The sequence below is a fragment of the Nannobrachium achirus genome, assembly GCF_963921795.1.
Source record: "Nannobrachium achirus genome assembly, chromosome: 1".
NCBI classification, from domain to species: Eukaryota; Metazoa; Chordata; class Actinopteri; order Myctophiformes; family Myctophidae; genus Nannobrachium; species Nannobrachium achirus.
The window spans coordinates 85,353,220-85,370,738 of NC_137810.1; the positions used below are offsets into that span (position 1 = coordinate 85,353,220).

Consider the following 17,519-nt stretch of genomic DNA (forward strand, 5'->3'; position numbering starts at 1 on the left):
GCCAGGAACGGGAGCGTCAAAACGACCTATGTCGAAATTGTAAAAACGTGGCTCCAAAACATTACCGGTCTTTCAGTCAAACCGGTGGAGTGCTACGAGTTTCATAAGTGCAACCCTTGCGAGGCGGTGTTCTACAAATACCCGCTCAACTTGCAAGCTACCAGCGGCTGCATTACAGCTATGTTTGGAGGCGGTCTAATATGCGAAAAACCATCCAAGGCGAGGGTGACTGCTAACTGCAACGACTCAGACGAGGCATCGGACGAGTCTCTTCGAGAACCGGACTCAACGGAACAGTTCCGAGACGCTGAGACGGGCGAGTCTCTCCGAGAACTGGACTCAACGGAACAGTTCCAAGACGCTGAGACGCTTACAGACGAGGCATTGGTTGAGTCTCTCCGAGAACCGGAGTCTGCAACCAATCAACTCACAAGTCACCCCTATCAGCCTCTGAACATGTGCTACGCGAACTCTAGGGTGCTCACAGCACATCGGGTTGACTCTGAGCAAGTCAATCGGTCTGGGAAACTGACCGCCCACTGTGTCATAGACTACTGCTTGCCGAGGCACATGTACAGCTCGACACTGGGAGATTGCAGTTTGCAAAATTGCAAAGTTCATCTGCAAGCGAAGGTTGCCTGTGTCAGAGACAGACTCGCGAGAGCCACCATGGCGTTTAATTCTATAATGAACAACTGTCCAGAACACATGATTCCCAATGTTTTCGGACCAACAGAACTGCAGCAGCTGCAATGCAGTCGACAGTCAACGGCTCGGATGCCGTACGAAAAACTTGCCGTGTGTAAAAGAGTGCTGATAGAAGACATGGGTCTCGACCCTGAAGCTGTATACAGAAACCTGTGTGTGGAACTAGGCAAGTCTCTACAAGAGTGCTTGAACGAAGACACTGTGAAGATGATTGGGGCGGAAGACGCGGATACCGACCACAGTATTCAGATCACCGTCCCTGTGACACTGATGAAAGACTTGGGTGTATGTGACAGTACAGGCCGAATGACTGTGACAACAAACGAATCCTGTGAGCGAATCATGGTGAATCTGGCAGGGACCCTGTACCAAACGCTGCTTATGCTGCAGATACTTGACTCGAAATCGTTCGGCTTCATCGGGGTCACTTCAAGCAAAGCGCTCACCATAATGCCATTTTCTTGCACAGATAGAGATCTGTTGCTTGCTTGGCTTGGTGCGATGAAACAAAAGCAATGGTTGGAGACTACCGGTAAGACTGTGATTGGAGTTAAACGACCCTGTGGAGGTATTAACCAGCACGACGTTGTGTACCATTGCACGGGTTGTAAGATGTTCTACAGAAAACTGTACATGCTAAAGGTTAAACATACAGACATTTTCCGTGTAGTGTACGATACAAAAGGACAAAGAAAATTTGGGCAGTGTATCAGCGAAAGAAGGTGGATCGAAAGAAGGTTTCTCAAAGTGAGTGTATAAAACCTCCGTTCCTGTGTGAGATTGCACAGCGTATATTAAAAAAAAAAGACAAAGAAAGAAAGATGCCTTTCGGGTCGAAGAGGTTCGTTTTTTCATCCAATTTCAAGGATGCAAACACATTGGCTTCGCAGCGTTTAATTGTAAAACTGAATCTCAAGGAGCTGATACCCAACGACGGCTACAGTCCACTGGTTGCCATTGAAACGGTGAAACTCGCGGTCTACGACAAAGACTGTAACATTGTGCCTGTGAAATTCTCTATCCTCAATGCTACGATGAACAAAAGTTTAACTCAAGACCCGTGTGTCGTGTCAAGCATATGGAGTCCCGACCCAGGCCCTCTGCTCGAGCGAACAAAGGTAGCCGGGACAGAGCTGTCTCCCTACAAGCGAACGCTAACTGTGACGGAAGAAGAGAACAGACAAGCTATCTTGAACGTTTTGTCTTTCATGATGTCTACCGACACGCAAGCAGCAATGGCCTCAAAGAGCTGCCTTGAAGAGGTAACTGGACCGAATAAATTACGCACAACCGAATTTCAGTGCGCGGTGTGTCTAAGAGTAAGAACTGTAAGCGTGACGGAAGACCTGCAGTTCAGCATGCCATGCTGCCACAACGGCTTAATCTGCGATCCAATGCAATGCAACGATTCTCTGCAAAAGCTTGCTGTTGTCGCACGCATGGCAATGGTGGATAATCTGCATGTATTACGGCTCGCATCAACGCAGCTGTATAATCAGATGTACCCGCTGGGACACATCGATCACGACTGTATATTTACAAAATCAAATCAGGGAAACCAGGGAGAAATTCTTGTTCATCACAAGATTATGACGTTCCTTACGTCTCTTTACAGCACACTGGGCGAGATCGCTGGAACATTTTTTATTTTGGATGAAAAACACTCTCATGTGAATTTACTGCTGGAAAGCCCCAAGGAGAAGCTGCTCAGTGTGACAGGGGAACTGACAATGACTCTTTTGTACGGACCGCATCTGAGAGGCATCTACCGAGACCTGAACGCAGAGGAAAGTGTCTACATAGCCGACCATGTCAGTGTGCTACAAATGACCCCTGATGTGATCATCAAGACTTTTCCTCTACACTTTTACATTGAGTCAGATGGGTCTCTGAAGGATTGGTACAACACTTTGTATGTGTAAAATGTAGTTGTTGTTGTTATAAGTGTGTTGTGATTAGAAAAACACTATAACGATGAAATGCTGTGTGTATACATTGAAAGACACAATAAAAACAAACAAAGGAAATTAAGCTTCGGGTTTTATTTTTGAATACAGTCAGAAAAATACGTTGTACATTCTTACATATCATTCAAAGGTTTCTTCACCGTAATTGTCTGTCTCACGCTTACTCATTGCAGATGTATTGGTGAACATCAGTGTAGGATACACCGAACTGCTGGTACCAGCCCAAATACTTGTAAAGTCGGACAGTGTACGTGGCCGTGTGTGGCCATGAGAATGTGTGCGTACAGGCGACTGGTAGACATAAGACTGTCCGTGAGCAAGAAATTTCCCGTAAGCGGATCTCCAGTAAGCAGGAGACTTTACACTGTCAGGATCATGTGTCCACTCTTGGGGGTCACTACACACAGGAGACTGCAAGCGAACAGTTCCTTGTCTGTGAGGAGATTGGATGAGATTGATCGCAGCTCCTTGTGAGCTATGCGAGGGGATAGTAGACTGTGTGTAGTCAAAGGGAATAGCTTGTCTCTGCGCAGAAAGCTGCCGAATGTCTACGATCTGTGATCCGTAAGGATTGTGCATCGGTGACAGTATATGCTGTGAGCCTTGTCTAGTTATTGAGCCGGCGCCCGATTTTTCAGCAGCGTAGGAAGTTTGTGCAGTCAAAATATTTGGAACGGCAACACTTCTATGGTGAGCAGACATCAAACTGTCTGTGGCAGCAGTCTGAACCTTTCTCGATGTTTTGGCGAATTTTCCTTTTGGTCGAGAATTGCTGCGCACAGCAGGTTGTGGCACTGCTGACGGTTCCGGGAGAGATGCTCCGGTTTTGTGTCGCGTGGGCTCAACTATTATGACTTTATTCCATTTGAAAGTCGTGTTGTGAATTTGAATATGAAATGGTGCTTGCGCACGTACGGTACCTTCAGCTATTAGGTAGCTGGAATAGGGGCTCCTCTGATCCTCCGCTAACATAGTATTCTCAGCAGCGTTTTTAACGTAGCTGCAGATGATATAATTAAGTAGGCTCAGATTTTTTGTATGATCGCACATCGTATCACTAGGGCTGTCCTTGCGACGCCAAGACAATTTCAGTAATTCTTGTACAGCAGCTGGTGTGTAATCAATCAGCCTCAGTTGAGTCAGTGTCAGACAAATGGCAGCCAATGCATTCCTATTATGACTTTCACCGAAAGGGTTCTCGTTTTCCACAGAGTAAGCTGAATCAATCAATGCGGCCATGAAGTCTAACTTAAATCCCTTACGTGTTCTCCATATCCTGGCAGGTTGAATGCATGTCAGAGGGAACCCGAGGTGTTCCATCATGATCATCTGAGCTTGAGTGAGACATACCAGAACATGCCAAGATAATGTGCATACATCTTCATAGGTTTCTACCATTGACCCTTCTGTGCTGCCAAGATTCCACCAGCCTACAATTTCACCTACATACAGACCGGCTCCTTGGGTTGACAGAGGGGTTTGCGCTATGTGAAGTGCATACACTCTAGACACCAGCTTATTGATCTGCAATTTGGTATGCATATCCAAAAGTTGCTCAAGGACAATCACGTTTGAAGCGAATATTCTGATCACAAGAAGGTCACAGAGACCCTGGAGAGCAACAGCTCCCAAAGTCCGAAGCATTGAGCACTTGAGGGATAAAAGCGGCGAATTGTCTTTTCTCTTGTTCACAGGATATTCGCTGACTACTATCTCAAGGTGTCTGTAACCGTGCTCTGGAGCAACTGCTGTGAGGTCGATCGGTGTGTAACTCTGAGCATCTTTAAGGCAGTCTAGTGTAATTTTGTCTACTTGGGATCTGTACGTCAATGTCTCGTCGAGCAGGAATCCGCAGGCTGTGTGAGCCATTGATTCAATTCCAACATGCCAATTCTGTTTATGATTCCCAGTATCAATTCTGGACACGTTGTTGTCCTCGACGCGAGCAATGTCGTTTTGCCACATGTGAAGCGACTCCAGTAGGATCGTAGGGTTTAGGCGTTCCGACAAATAAGCCCCGTCTAGTTGAATGGCTTTACCTCGTGTTCGACCTGTGCCCGAAAAGTAAGTCATTGTATGTGCAGGGTTCATGTACACTTTACTTGGCTCCACACCTTTCGACTTCCAACGATTGTTTTCCTTCACAAACTCTTTGTAATTTTTGTAATGACGCAATTGAGTTGATTTGGCCGTGCTGCATGCTGATACTTCGCCACCCAAAGCCTGTTGAGTGATGCTGCATTTGTTTTCAACGGTTTGCACACTGGCTCCGTCAACCGCGGAACCGTCGTTGACCTGATCCGTTGCGACAGGCGCAGGCAACGACTCTCTAGGTTCGAGCTGAGGCTGTTGATCAGGGGTGCTCGGCGGTCCTTGGTTAAAAAGAGACAAGTCTATAGCTTGCACCTCAGCCCATTGACAAGTGTCCCAATCGTTTTGTTCGTTGGACATATCGCACAACTCTCTCATATCAACAAACTGTCCTGTAACGGTTTGCTGGGCGCCGGCTGCACCTTGTGCACTGCCCGGAATCACTGACACTTCACTGCTATTACCGCCATTTTGCTTTAGAATTGTAATCATGGTATTCAATTTAGATAGAATCATAGACTTATGTAGGATATCAAGGCCACCTTCGCAAGCATACTTCGAATCAGCATCCTTGACTGCTCGTTGTAAACTTTGCTCCGCAGAACGATTGTCTTTGAATATACAGTCTTGAAAAAATCCAAAGGAATCTTCGTTCGAGGGCCAGGCGCATTGCAGAGACTGCGCAAAAGCAGAATCTTCGAATATTTCATTCTCAGTTGCCTCGGCTCCCTCTGGTCCTTGTGCATACACTGCAACTGTGGAGGGTTCAACCGGGAAGTTCTCAATCGCAGACGTTGAAGGTCCGACGGGGAAACTGTCTGTCGAGGACACGGAGGGTGCCCGGATCCCACCGATCTCAGATGCAGGTTCAACCATGCGGCTCTCCTCAGGCTTCGTGTCTTTAAAGGGTTGTTGCACTTGCTGTCGTCTCATTTTACCATCGCCGCTCTTAGTCCTTTCAATTGCACCGCCTTGCCGCTTTGACCCTTTGGAGTGAGGAGTCGGTACTGCGACCAAACAACTCAGAGTTTCCCAAGCAGCCGGGTCTAGGTTTTGCAGCATACGGGCTTTGTCCGATATGAGCAACACACTTGTGAAAGCAGGTAGTTTAGAGAAGCCGAAGACTTTATAGTCTACTTCATCTTGATTACCCTGTACAAACGGTAACCATCGTTCGGAGCAGCTCCAGGTGCTCTCCCTGGGCAGAAGAGATCTACTCCCTCTCTCGTTGCTCCTTGCCCAATTCCCGTGCTTGAATGTCAACACTGAGTCCACACAATCGTTAAAAGAAGGGTCTTTGTAGCGATAATTGTCGCTTGCCCATGTTCCGTTTACAATCTGAGCGGGAATGGTCTTGTTGCAGGTGTACGAGCAGTAAACACCGACGATGGCATTCGCGCATGTCAATCGGAAGGACAGTTCCTCTTGTTGTAGATTCGACGCCTTGTACATCTTTTGTAGCGAAATGTAAGGCAGTAACGACAGTACCTCACATGTTCTCGTGTGCACAAAAAAGGTCTTCACTATGTGCAAAGAGTCTAGGCCAACAAACGAATCCTCGCTTTTGTACATTCTCCTTGGAGGTCTGCAGCCAGAGATGCACAGGTCCAGTAATGAAGCTAAGATTCCGATGTACACATCATAAGCCTTTTTGCGAGATTTGTTTCGCTGTAGCCACGATGATAATGGCTCCCATTCGTTGGGCAGCACAGTAACCATGTGCATCATTGTGTTCTGCGTCTCAGTGTTCTGAAACATCACGCAGTCCAATCTGGGACTCCTGCAATCAGTCTTTAGGCCTAAATCACTGACACTGTCAGCAGTCAGGTGATGCTTGGACACACAGGTAGACATGTTGTGAAGTGTGTCCTCGATGCGAGTTTTTGTAATACACACACTCAACACGTGCACGCTAGCTGTTTTAGTCTTTGATAAGACTTGAATGCGAGTGTTTAGTCGCGTGCATGCGCCGTTCTTCACGCCCGTCTTATAATGCAAGCAATTGTTTTCAACAAAGCTGTACAGCGGCTCTGGTTTTCTGATCAGAAAGTTGTCCTTCCTCACGTTCCAACCCAGTTTATTAGGCTGGAGCTCAATGTAATATGGCATCCTAATGTTCAGCTCCGTGCCGGCTTTAGCGTCTTGGTAACGCCACCACATCTTCATACACTGCACGCAATCTCCTTTCCCCACACCGTCACTAGTCTTACACAGTTGCCTTTGTACCAGCTCAACCATATTTTCGATAGATGAGTCAGTCCCGTATACAGCGTATTTTTTCGTTTGGACGATTTCAGAAAACAGCATGATAAAAAACGGAGTGTGTATGAGGGCCAGATGCTCCAACTTGCTAAGGTTGTCAACGTAAAGAACCGGGTCAAAGTCTCCGTTTTCAATTGGGTCTTCAATGTTGATTTTCCACGTATTATTCGCAAAAAGCAGTGTCACGTTATTGCACAGCAGGCAGTGCTCGTTGTTGAAAAATGTATTGAGACCAAAAGGGATTGAGCTGTCTTCTTGCTGGTAGTAGTAATCCTTGCCAATGTAAAACCGATGAGCGCCATTTTCAGTGACTTGCGTAAGGATGTAATTCAGACAATCCTTAACTGACATAAACTTTCTGTCGGTTGCACGATCGAGAACACCGTTGTGTAACGCCGCTGCGATAGTCTTCCAGCGTGAAGGATCCATTGCAGCCGGACAACCAAATGAGTAAAAGAAGTCAGATCATGCCAGCTAACCGTGGTCTTTTTTTTTACATAGAAGACTCACTGTTTGCAATTGTGGTGACAATAAATACCACATACATTAGGGTCGGTTTCCTGTATGCTGGAGTCTGTATGAGGTCCAAGATGTCAACTAAAAAACGTGTATATCTACATGGTTTCGGTCACAGTGAAAGCATAACAGTTCTTTTGGTAAGTTACTTAGTCGTAGAAGTCTTTGATCCCATACAAAAACTCTCATGTTAAACATCTTTCACTTTGTTTGCCAATACAGTCTATCTGAGAGAGAGAAAAAAACAGTTACAGTTCCCTCTACCAAATCCCTGTTCAAATTACACAGTTCCTCTCCAAAGTTCCTCCTTTCAGTTTAAAAAAAAGTCTATCCAGATTGCACAGTTGCTCCCCTCAGTTGTAAAAAAGAATCCGTCTAGATTGCATATTTCCTCTGTGTTGGTATTCAGAGAGAGAAAAAGTCGGTCCAGATTGCAGAGTTCCTCCTTTGCTGTTAGTCACAAGGCACTCCAGATGGACTTTCTTATAAAGACACTGAAGCCTTTTTTTTTCCCGATGAGGACTGAAAGGAGGAGGAGTTCAGTAGCAGGAGCCTTAAAAGTTCAGCCTTCACACAGCTCACCCTTAAAGCTGTCGAGTATACAGAGATACATGCCATGGTAGTGACTGTATGGTTTTTTTTTCCTGTAGATTTCCTTTCGCCTCTATGGTTTTGTTTTACAACCTGAAAACATTCAGGTCGTTATTTTTATCCAGAACAGTGTGACACACCATGACTTGATATTTTCTGATCACTGAGTTGTAGTACAGTGTGTGGCTAACTGCTACCCCCATACAACCTCCAGTCTCTTTAAATGCATACTCCTGTAATTTCAATAACCGTTCTGCATCCCCCTTGAAAACAGTGGACTTGTAGGCTGTACCAATACTATAAGGAGTGGGGTCCAGGTTTCCAGGGCTCGGCTTCATCTGATGCCAGTAGTTTTCCTCGTCATCTTTCACAGGAGTGGAGATTCTTCTCATCCCTTCAGGGACAATGCCTATGGCGTACGTTGCAATATCAAAATCTCCTTCAAAGTGTACATGTCGAAACCACGATGTGGTTTTTGAAGGCGGCTGAGGCAGGTCCTCGTGAAACTTAGTCAAGTCCAATAGCAGGTATTTGACGTTATACGCCTCATTTTTGTTATCCACAGTGTGCACTTCTCGAGGCAGCTCGTTGTTGAAGCCAAACAACCAGAATAGCACCTGTCGTTCTATTGTCTGAGTGTCACACATGTGATTCGACCAGAACAGCCCGTTCAGTCCCTTCACCCGAGGTATCGCTTTCACACACTCGGTCCTCGTGTTGAAGCTGTTCCAGCGCAAATCCATCACGTACATGCGATCATTTCGCACCGCCACATTGTGATTTGTGCACAATTCAGCTCCTACGGATGGATCTGTTAGACCCAGAGCCAGAGCTTCTCCGTACATTCTGTTGCTGTATTTAGCCGGTTTACAGTTATGTTGTATACGCTCCACTACGTAGATTGCGCTGAAACTAGCTTTACCAGGAAACATGTCTATAGTGATCATACCCGGGCTAGTGGTATGCATTCCTAGAGCAGAGCGGTCGAATTGATCAATCACCGCCAGCGGTCTGTCGGCTGTGCAGTCAAAGTGCGACGGTCGAGTCCTGTACACGTACAGACCTTGCGGCAAGCTTTTGGAACTTTTCATCTGACAAACCACCGCTGCATCACAGCATTTGGAATATAGAGAACTCCTATTTTGACAGAGCCACTTGTAGGCGTTGGCAACAGGTTCTTGTTCGTAAGCCCAAAGCGTGCTGGCGTTGAAGGCTTGAGACCTCTTGGCTGCGGAGCCCTCTTTCGAAGCCCCGCCCTTTCTTTTTCTAACCTTACTTTGGAGGTTGTTTAATTCGTGGCAACTTGGGTTTTCTTCCACATTCTCACAAAGACACCGCTTGCCGTTCTCTCCCTTCTTGAGCAGCGTATCGATTACAGTTTCGAGGTTATATTTATGAACTACGCATCGGCTGTTCATCTGCAAAGACAGCTTACGTAGATCGACACCTTCGGCTCCCACTGCATACAATATGCCACCGATCACAGGTACAGGCTCAAGGGTGAGAGCTCGATGCAGCAGGCAGCAAAGGTCCATCGTTGACAATGCTCAGGACAATCCCTACGATCACACTCTTGTGCCTCAGAATCTGCTGCAAGACTGCGAAACACACCGTAAAGCTGCTGCTACTCGCGCGACAAGAAAAGCTACAAACTTATACAGAAGAGTCTCGGCTTTACATTACTTAAATGCAAACCGTAGAGCGAGACACTTGCATGGCAAGCATTCCGGCGTGAAATGTCTGGTGTGTCAGATTACACTTGTGAAAAGCAGCAAAGACCAACGGAGAGCAGGTATAAAACTGCGTTGCCAATGTAACGCAAGGGTGTGTACCACATGTTTTGCAAACAATCCTGGGTGGTATCTCGCAGACCCACATTACACAAACTGCTCAACTGTGAAAGAATTTTCGTGCTCCGCCTGTTATTGCTTCTCTCGGATCAAAGAAAAAATATGTTGCTCCTGGACATGTTCATCCTGCTCTGTAAAAATGAAAAAGAAAGGCTTGTGCAGTCTGTGCTCTAAGGTTATACACCTTCACAGCAAAGTTACAGTTAAGTCACTGTGGACCGAGCCCAAACCGGATACGCCGGACGAAAATGAATCGGACGCCTACAATGAGGCTGATATGTCTGGGTATAAAGATTTTATGAGAGCTGCTGTGCTGGAAAGGGTGAAAAAAAACAGGCATCTGTCAAAGGAAGATATAACAACTCTGTTTGAGCACACACCATCTGATAACTTGGTTTGCACATGTTCGGGACAGGCTGCTCATCCTCTGTGTCCACGCTGCACTCCTGTCTTAACAGTGATAAAGCTGATAGAAGAAAATCCCACTTCTCTGTTTGCTTCCATTGCAGAGCGCATCATACCGGGTAGACACCTATCCCGTCATGTGTACAACAGAAAACTTCTACTGGCTATGTTAAACGATCCACGGTTGCCATTGTGTCCACAAAACATTGGGTGCAAAGGCACGCTGATACCAGACAGTCACGGAAGAGCTCTGTCCTCATTGCTTTCTCCAAGTGCATACCGTGACTTTGTGAGCAGCAACGGAACCATGGAGGTGCAAGCTTGCTGCTGCATTCTCTGTCTCCTGTTCAATCAATCTGCTGCCATGGCTCAGTCATTCTCGGCAAAATCTCTGACCTTCGAGTCTCATCCCAGCGGCCCTGTATACTACTTCAACATCAAACTGTCATACGATATTGGGATCCCAGAAGCTCAGTTGGATGACTGTTGTTCAGATCTGACGATTTCTTTTCAAGGGACGGTGGGAGAGTTCAAACCTACGTTTTTTTACAATTGGAGAGATATGTTGAATGTTTTACATTACGACAGAGAGGGTAATCTGCACATTAGCACCAACTCTCATGTTTAGCTGGCCGTAGTAAAGCTTGAGATGTTACTTTGACTATAAAAATTAGACCTGAGCTCTTACCAATGAAGTGTTGCTCTGTGTTGTGACAATACCAAATAAAATCTTGTCCAGTTTTCTTTCTTTCTTTATGTAATCGAGTTTTTTTTTTTTTTTTAAACGGATGTTCTGTTTTGAAATTCATATAAAGTCTAACTTCACAAAGGCCCCTTCTAAGTCTCTTCTTTGAGTAAGACTGTCATTTTGTTGTACTCAAATGTAACGTAGATGCATTGTGAAAAATTAGACTGCGAAGCAGTTGTTTTAAACGTTTATCACCAAGCAACAGAGGCAGCAAAACTCTCATGCAAGTTACATCTTCTTGCATTATGAATGAGAGAGTTGTACATTCCGCCTGTCTGCCCCTTTTATCTGTACGATCGCCTGCCTGTTTCTGTCCAGGTTTATTTTCGTCCGCCCGCTCCACAGGAGAGGAGGCTCATGTTTTACTTGTGTGAAAATGAAGAGTCGTGTGTATCCAGAGTAGAAAAGTGCAAGAAAGTGGAAACCTTACACCAATCGTGTATAGAAGTTGCATTATCTTTATTGTCAACTAGTACATAGGGTTATACAACCGGCTGCGGTTTTCCCTCGGAGTCCGCCCAAGCGTGGCCCGTTAGGTAATGCCCCGCTGTCAGGCTGGCTGGGGAATGGGAATGGGAATGGGAAAAACTCTGACAGCAGCTCACGAAGTGCTTCGGCAGTTCACAAAGTAAGCCCAAGTCGCCTCGCGTGCTGTCAGGAGACCAGCTGTGGGTTTCCGCAGAGTCCGCCCAAGCGTGGCCCACGTCTGTTAGGTTGTCAGAGTGGACATTGTTCAGTGTAGGATTCCGTGCACATCAAATTACCTTCGCGCAACAATGACTGATCTTCAGCTGGGGAGGACTTTGTGCAGGCGTCACGCTTCTTCACTCGCACATCATCCGTTACATCGCTATTGCTATTGGGAGGAGCTGCCACATCCTCCCATGTTTCCTCCTGATCTGAGTCTCCCTCGGTTTCAGAGTCGGTGACTGAAAAACCTCCCTCAGGCTGCTCTGCATCAGGAGGGCACTCCATTTTCCCCAGATCCATCACGTCCGCGCTGAAGGCCTGGTCAACCCAGTGTCCAGTTTGCTGCAGTTGGTCTGCCGTCTTAGGTTGTGCTGAGGGGAGTCTCCGACAGCTGGCCTGTAGTGCTCCGCATCTCCCAGCTGGGACTGTTCCACAGCAAAGGCAGGGGGGATATCTTGGATGGCGGCGCAGTGGTGCAGTGATGCCATACTGGAAAGCTCCCTGGACACCACCATACAGAAACACCAGGACAGAGAGTGTAACAGTGAGGAGAACAGGAACCTGCAAGGTCACAGGTAGGTCCTTGAGGAGCGCCCTAAGAAACTCACTGACCCCCTGGCCAACGTGTTTCAGAGGCTCTGTGAGGAAGGTGGTTATGGTGACCGATATGGCCTTGGTAGGAGGTACCGACAGGATTGGGTTGACCATGTGAACTTCATAGTATCTCTTACAGGGGTCGTCCTGAAGAGTCCATGTGCTTCTGAACCACTCCTGTAGGCAGTCGCTCCAGTCAATCTTATTCATGCCTGTGCATTTGTCACTGACGCTGTCCATTTTCACAATGTTGTTTTGGTACTCTGCAAAAGCGATCTTGTAGAGGTAGAACCAGTTCCAGATGATACTGGTAAAGAAGCAGATAGCAAACATTCTCTTGAATTGGACAAACCAGGAGACCCCCGACCGCAACCGAGTGCAAACAGTTGCGACTATGACCATCACAGACAGGGACACCCACAAGACGGTGTTGATCTCCACACCAAAGGTGTTCTCGAAGTGCCACTTCCAGGCTTTGTAGTCATGTGGTTTGAGATCAATCAATATTTGGCTGATAGCATCGTCCAGCGCCCCTGTTATCCAGCTCTCCTCACCCTCCAGAAGCTTCCGAATCTCCACCAGATCTTGCGGGGACAGTCTCACTTTGGCGTCATAAAAGATGTCCCTAGGGTCGCTGGGCACACCAATTCTCTCTATCTCCCCCAGGAGCCTGCTGAGAAATCGTTTGAACACTGGCGTGCACGTGGGCTGTTCTTGAAGAAATGCTATCTTCCTCTTCTGATGTTCAACTTGTCTTTGCAACACTTCGACTTTGTGGTCACAAACTGGCAGCCCATTTTCATTGGAGTCCTGAATGTATTCTCTTCTTATTGGCACACTCGGATAGTTTGATAGCTCTTTTCTCATGGTTTTGGTGGTGGGATCGTAGTTGAGCATATCACATGGGTCAATCCAGTCGTCATATTGTCCCATTGCAGCATGCAGTGACAGGCTGCATACCAGCAGCACAATGAGCTTAATGTTGGCACAGGAAGTCATTTTCTTCCCAAGCTAACCAGCTACAGTAGCTGACTATGTCGTTTTCATGCAACTCAGGATCCTTTAGCGTGGTGGCCATCAATAGTTAGCCACACATCGCAATGATAAGTGAACTTGTAGTAGGCCATCCCCGGCGGCAGCAACATAAAGAAGTAGTTCACCCCCCCCCAAAAAAAATGACTTTTATGATGCGTTCTCAGAAGCATGTAGCTCTCGTCCAAGGTGAAGCCTGATTTTTTTATTTAGTTTTGAAATTCATATAAAGTCTAACTTCACAAAGGCCCCTTCTAAGTCTCTTCTTTGAGTAAGACTGTCATTTTGTTGTACTCAAATGTAACGTAGATGCATTGTGAAAAAATTAGACTGCGAAGCAGTTGTTTTAAACGTTTATCACCAAGCAACAGAGGCAGCAAAACTCTCATGCAAGTTACATCTTCTTGCATTATGAAATGAGAGAGTTGTACATTCCGCCTGTCTGTTTCTGTCCAGGTTTATTTTTGCCTTGCTTGGCGTCGAGGGGCAGCAATTAGTCCGTCGACACGAGGCAGCCACTCTGATCAAAGCAGTTCGCACAGCTGGCTGGCGCTTCAAACGAAAAACTTGCCTTGCTTGGCGTCGAGGGGCAGCAATTAGTCCGTCGACACGAGGCAGCCACTCTGATCAAAGCAGTTCGCACAGCTGGCTGGCGCTTCAAACGAAAAACTTGCCTTGCTTGGCGTCGAGGGGCAGCAATTAGTCCGTCGACACGAGGCAGCCACTCTGATCAAAGCAGTTCGCACAGCTGGCTGGCGCTTCAAACGAAAAACTTGCCTTGCTTGGCGTCGAGGGGCAGCAATTAGTCCCTCCAGCCACTCTGATCAAAGCAGTTCGCACAGCTGGCTGGCGCTTCAAACGAAAAACTTGCCTTGCTTGGCGTCGAGGGGCAGCAATTAGTCCGTCGACACGAGGCAGCCACTCTGATCAAAGCAGTTCGCACAGCTGGCTGGCGCTTCAAACGAAAAACTTGCCTTGCTTGGCGTCGAGGGGCAGCAATTAGTCCGTCGACACGAGGCAGCCACTCTGATCAAAGCAGTTCGCACAGCTGGCTGGCGCTTCAAACGAAAAACTTGCCTTGCTTGGCGTCGAGGGGCAGCAATTAGTCCGTCGACACGAGGCAGCCACTCTGATCAAAGCAGTTCGCACAGCTGGCTGGCGCTTCAAACGAAAAACTTGCCTTGCTTGGCGTCGAGGGGCAGCAATTAGTCCCTCCAGCCACTCTGATCAAAGCAGTTCGCACAGCTGGCTGGCGCTTCAAACGAAAAACTTGCCTTGCTTGGCGTCGAGGGGCAGCAATTAGTCCGTCGACACGAGGCAGCCACTCTGATCAAAGCAGTTCGCACAGCTGGCTGGCGCTTCAAACGAAAAACTTGCCTTGCTTGGCGTCGAGGGGCAGCAATTAGTCCGTCGACACGAGGCAGCCACTCTGATCAAAGCAGTTCGCACAGCTGGCTGGCGCTTCAAACGAAAAACTTGCCTTGCTTGGCGTCGAGGGGCAGCAATTAGTCCGTCGACACGAGGCAGCCACTCTGATCAAAGCAGTTCGCACAGTTGGCTGGACGTCTAGGGGGATCTTTTTTTTTCGTCTAAGTGTCTAGAGTAGACAAATCCTGCTTGAAACAATGTGGGAGTTCCGAGTGCTCTAGACCGTGTTGAATAACTGCTAGCTTGCATAAAGTTAACAGACTAGGATTTAAGTCTAAGATAAACAAGACACTGGGTCTCCCGGTTTCTTGTGTCGCAAAGAAACGATCTCCCAACACCTGCGAGCTCATCATCGAACCATTATGGTTAGATGGGCCCTTCATTCCCTTTGGAGAAACCTTTTCCCAGGATAAGGTATTTAGATTGAATTTCCACATATCTTCGTGGAATTCCTTTTTCCAGCAGAAGTTTTGTGGATTGTAATTCCACACAACATGGAATTCTCTCCTAAACCTTTCGCTGCAGAATTCTCTTTTAATGTTCTCACCACCAAATATGTACAGTTCTCCATTGTAGGCAAAGGCTGAATGACGCCAGCGGTCTTCTGGAAGAGGCTGTGCAGAAGACCAACTGCTCCAGCAGTTGGTAAGTGTGTCAAAAGCTCTCAAGTCATTGGTCCCAAAGCCCTCCCTGCTATTGCGTGTCCAGTAATTGTTAGTCCTTCCCCCAAATACAAACATCTTTGTACCGATAAAGGTGGCAGAGTGATGTTCTGTGGCACGCACTGGAGTGCCTCTGGTGTTAACTAAAGACCAGACCATTGTGTCAGTGTTCAGCATATGGATGTCATTGGTGGTCTCACGTCTGTTTAGGCTGTATCCTCCGTGTATATACATGACCTTCCCCAAAACACAGGCGGAGTGGAAGTACCTCCATCCCGGAGCAGCCCCAGAAACCTCAGGTTTGAACCATCTGCCGGTTTCAACATCATATGCATGAAGCACCCCTTGCTCATAATTCTCCTTTTTACGTCCCCAGAGGTATACGGTATCGTCTATCGACACAACCGTGAAGTCACGTAGGATGGGGGCACGTAGGATGGGGGAACTTTCTCCTCCTCCTCTGGTTGTCCCTGTGAGCTTTCTCCACCGCAAAGAATGTGCGTTTAAGACATGCACAACAATGGGGTTCCGTCCATGGTAGTCCCCTCGGAAACGGTACAAGTCCTGACCCACTACCACAGAAGCATCAAAGGGTCTAAAAAAAGGTTTTACCCCCCGAAGCGCTGTCCAGCACGACATGGTGCTGGACACACAATGGTTGTAATAAGCCTGTGTTGCAGGATGAGACTTCTTTCATCCCCTCTGCTCGCACAGGGAGCTCCTCTCGCTCTCTGCTGATGGTACTGACGGTCCTCAACCTCTGGGTTTAAACAGAGCGAGAAACCGCCCAATCTCGCTGTGCAAATTGGAGAGACTTTTTCAAAACAGCGAGAAACCGCCCGATCTTGTTGTGTAATTTAGACTGGCTTTTTCAAAACAGCGTGAAACCGCCCGATCTTGCTGTGCTGTGTTGGACTGACTTTTTTTAACAGAGCGAAGACCGCCCAATCTTGCTGTGCTGTGTTGGACGGACTTTTTAAACCTACATGAGAGTTCACATATGTTATATAAGTCCGCCGGAGTTACAGTTTGTTACTTCAGCAGACTCGAATCATTGCTGTGTATCTGGACGGATTTTTTCAAGGTCTACAGCTGCACTTTTATCTATTGTAGGAGGATCTTCGTCAGACGGCCTGCTTTTCAAGCTCTTTTAACCGCAGAGCCACGCACAGTACTGTGTTTGCACAACTGAAGGGATAATTCAATAAGGTAGGTGTGCCTTAATGACAACAAGTTTGTAAACAAGAAGATGTGAGGACAATCTTGTGGTTTGAGGAGGAGCATATATAAAGCTTGTTCGAAGAAGACTTAAGAATTTTTTTGAAAATGTTTAGCAGCACGAGAGAAGAAACACAATGAGATATTTTTAGATGTTTTTTTTTAAAGAAAAAAAGCTACAGAATTCAATATAATGAAATACTACGAAACAATTTATGACAACTTCATGGAGGAAAACGTATTCCCCTCCTCCTACACCATTACGGAACATGGTAAATCGTAACTTTTATGAAACATTTGAAAACATTATAACAACGTATAATAATTACAGGAACCATCGGATGGATGGACGGCCACCGTACCCTCCAGGACATGAGAATGTCTTCAACCAGCCTCGCAATAGATCAAGATCCGAAGAATGGTTTTCAACAAATCCTTGTAACAAAAAATACAACATCCCTAAAACATCATCCTATGGACCTTCGTACAGATACAAGCAATCCACACCTTGCTTCGACCGCCAGCAAAGACCAGCGAGGGTTGGTTGGAAAGGAGAGAAGGAGGGTTATCAACATAACCCTCGCGGGGAGAGTTCCAGGAAAGATTTTAGGTTAGAGTCTGAAAACCGCAGGCTCTCGGAGCCTACTAACCGTGGTCCCTTTAAAACGCAAAGGTCGCATGGTGCCAGGAGATCGGATCGGGAGGACTCAAAAGCCTCAACGAGTGCATCACCTCCAATGAGAAACAAGGAGGTGAA

General features: G+C 46.9%; 1 protein-coding gene across 1 annotated transcript; it reads right to left on the bottom strand.

Annotated features, from left to right (window-relative positions):
• Positions 1-9,629: 9,629 nt before the first annotated feature.
• LOC308290370 (chloride channel CLIC-like protein 1) lies at positions 9,630-13,421 on the bottom strand (the record flags this gene model as incomplete). Its single annotated transcript, XM_080732170.1, has 2 exons — positions 9,630-9,733; positions 11,903-13,421. 2 exons carry the CDS (start codon positions 13,419-13,421, stop codon positions 9,630-9,632), a joined length of 1,623 nt encoding a protein of 540 aa, XP_080588296.1.
• Positions 13,422-17,519: the final 4,098 nt, after the last annotated feature.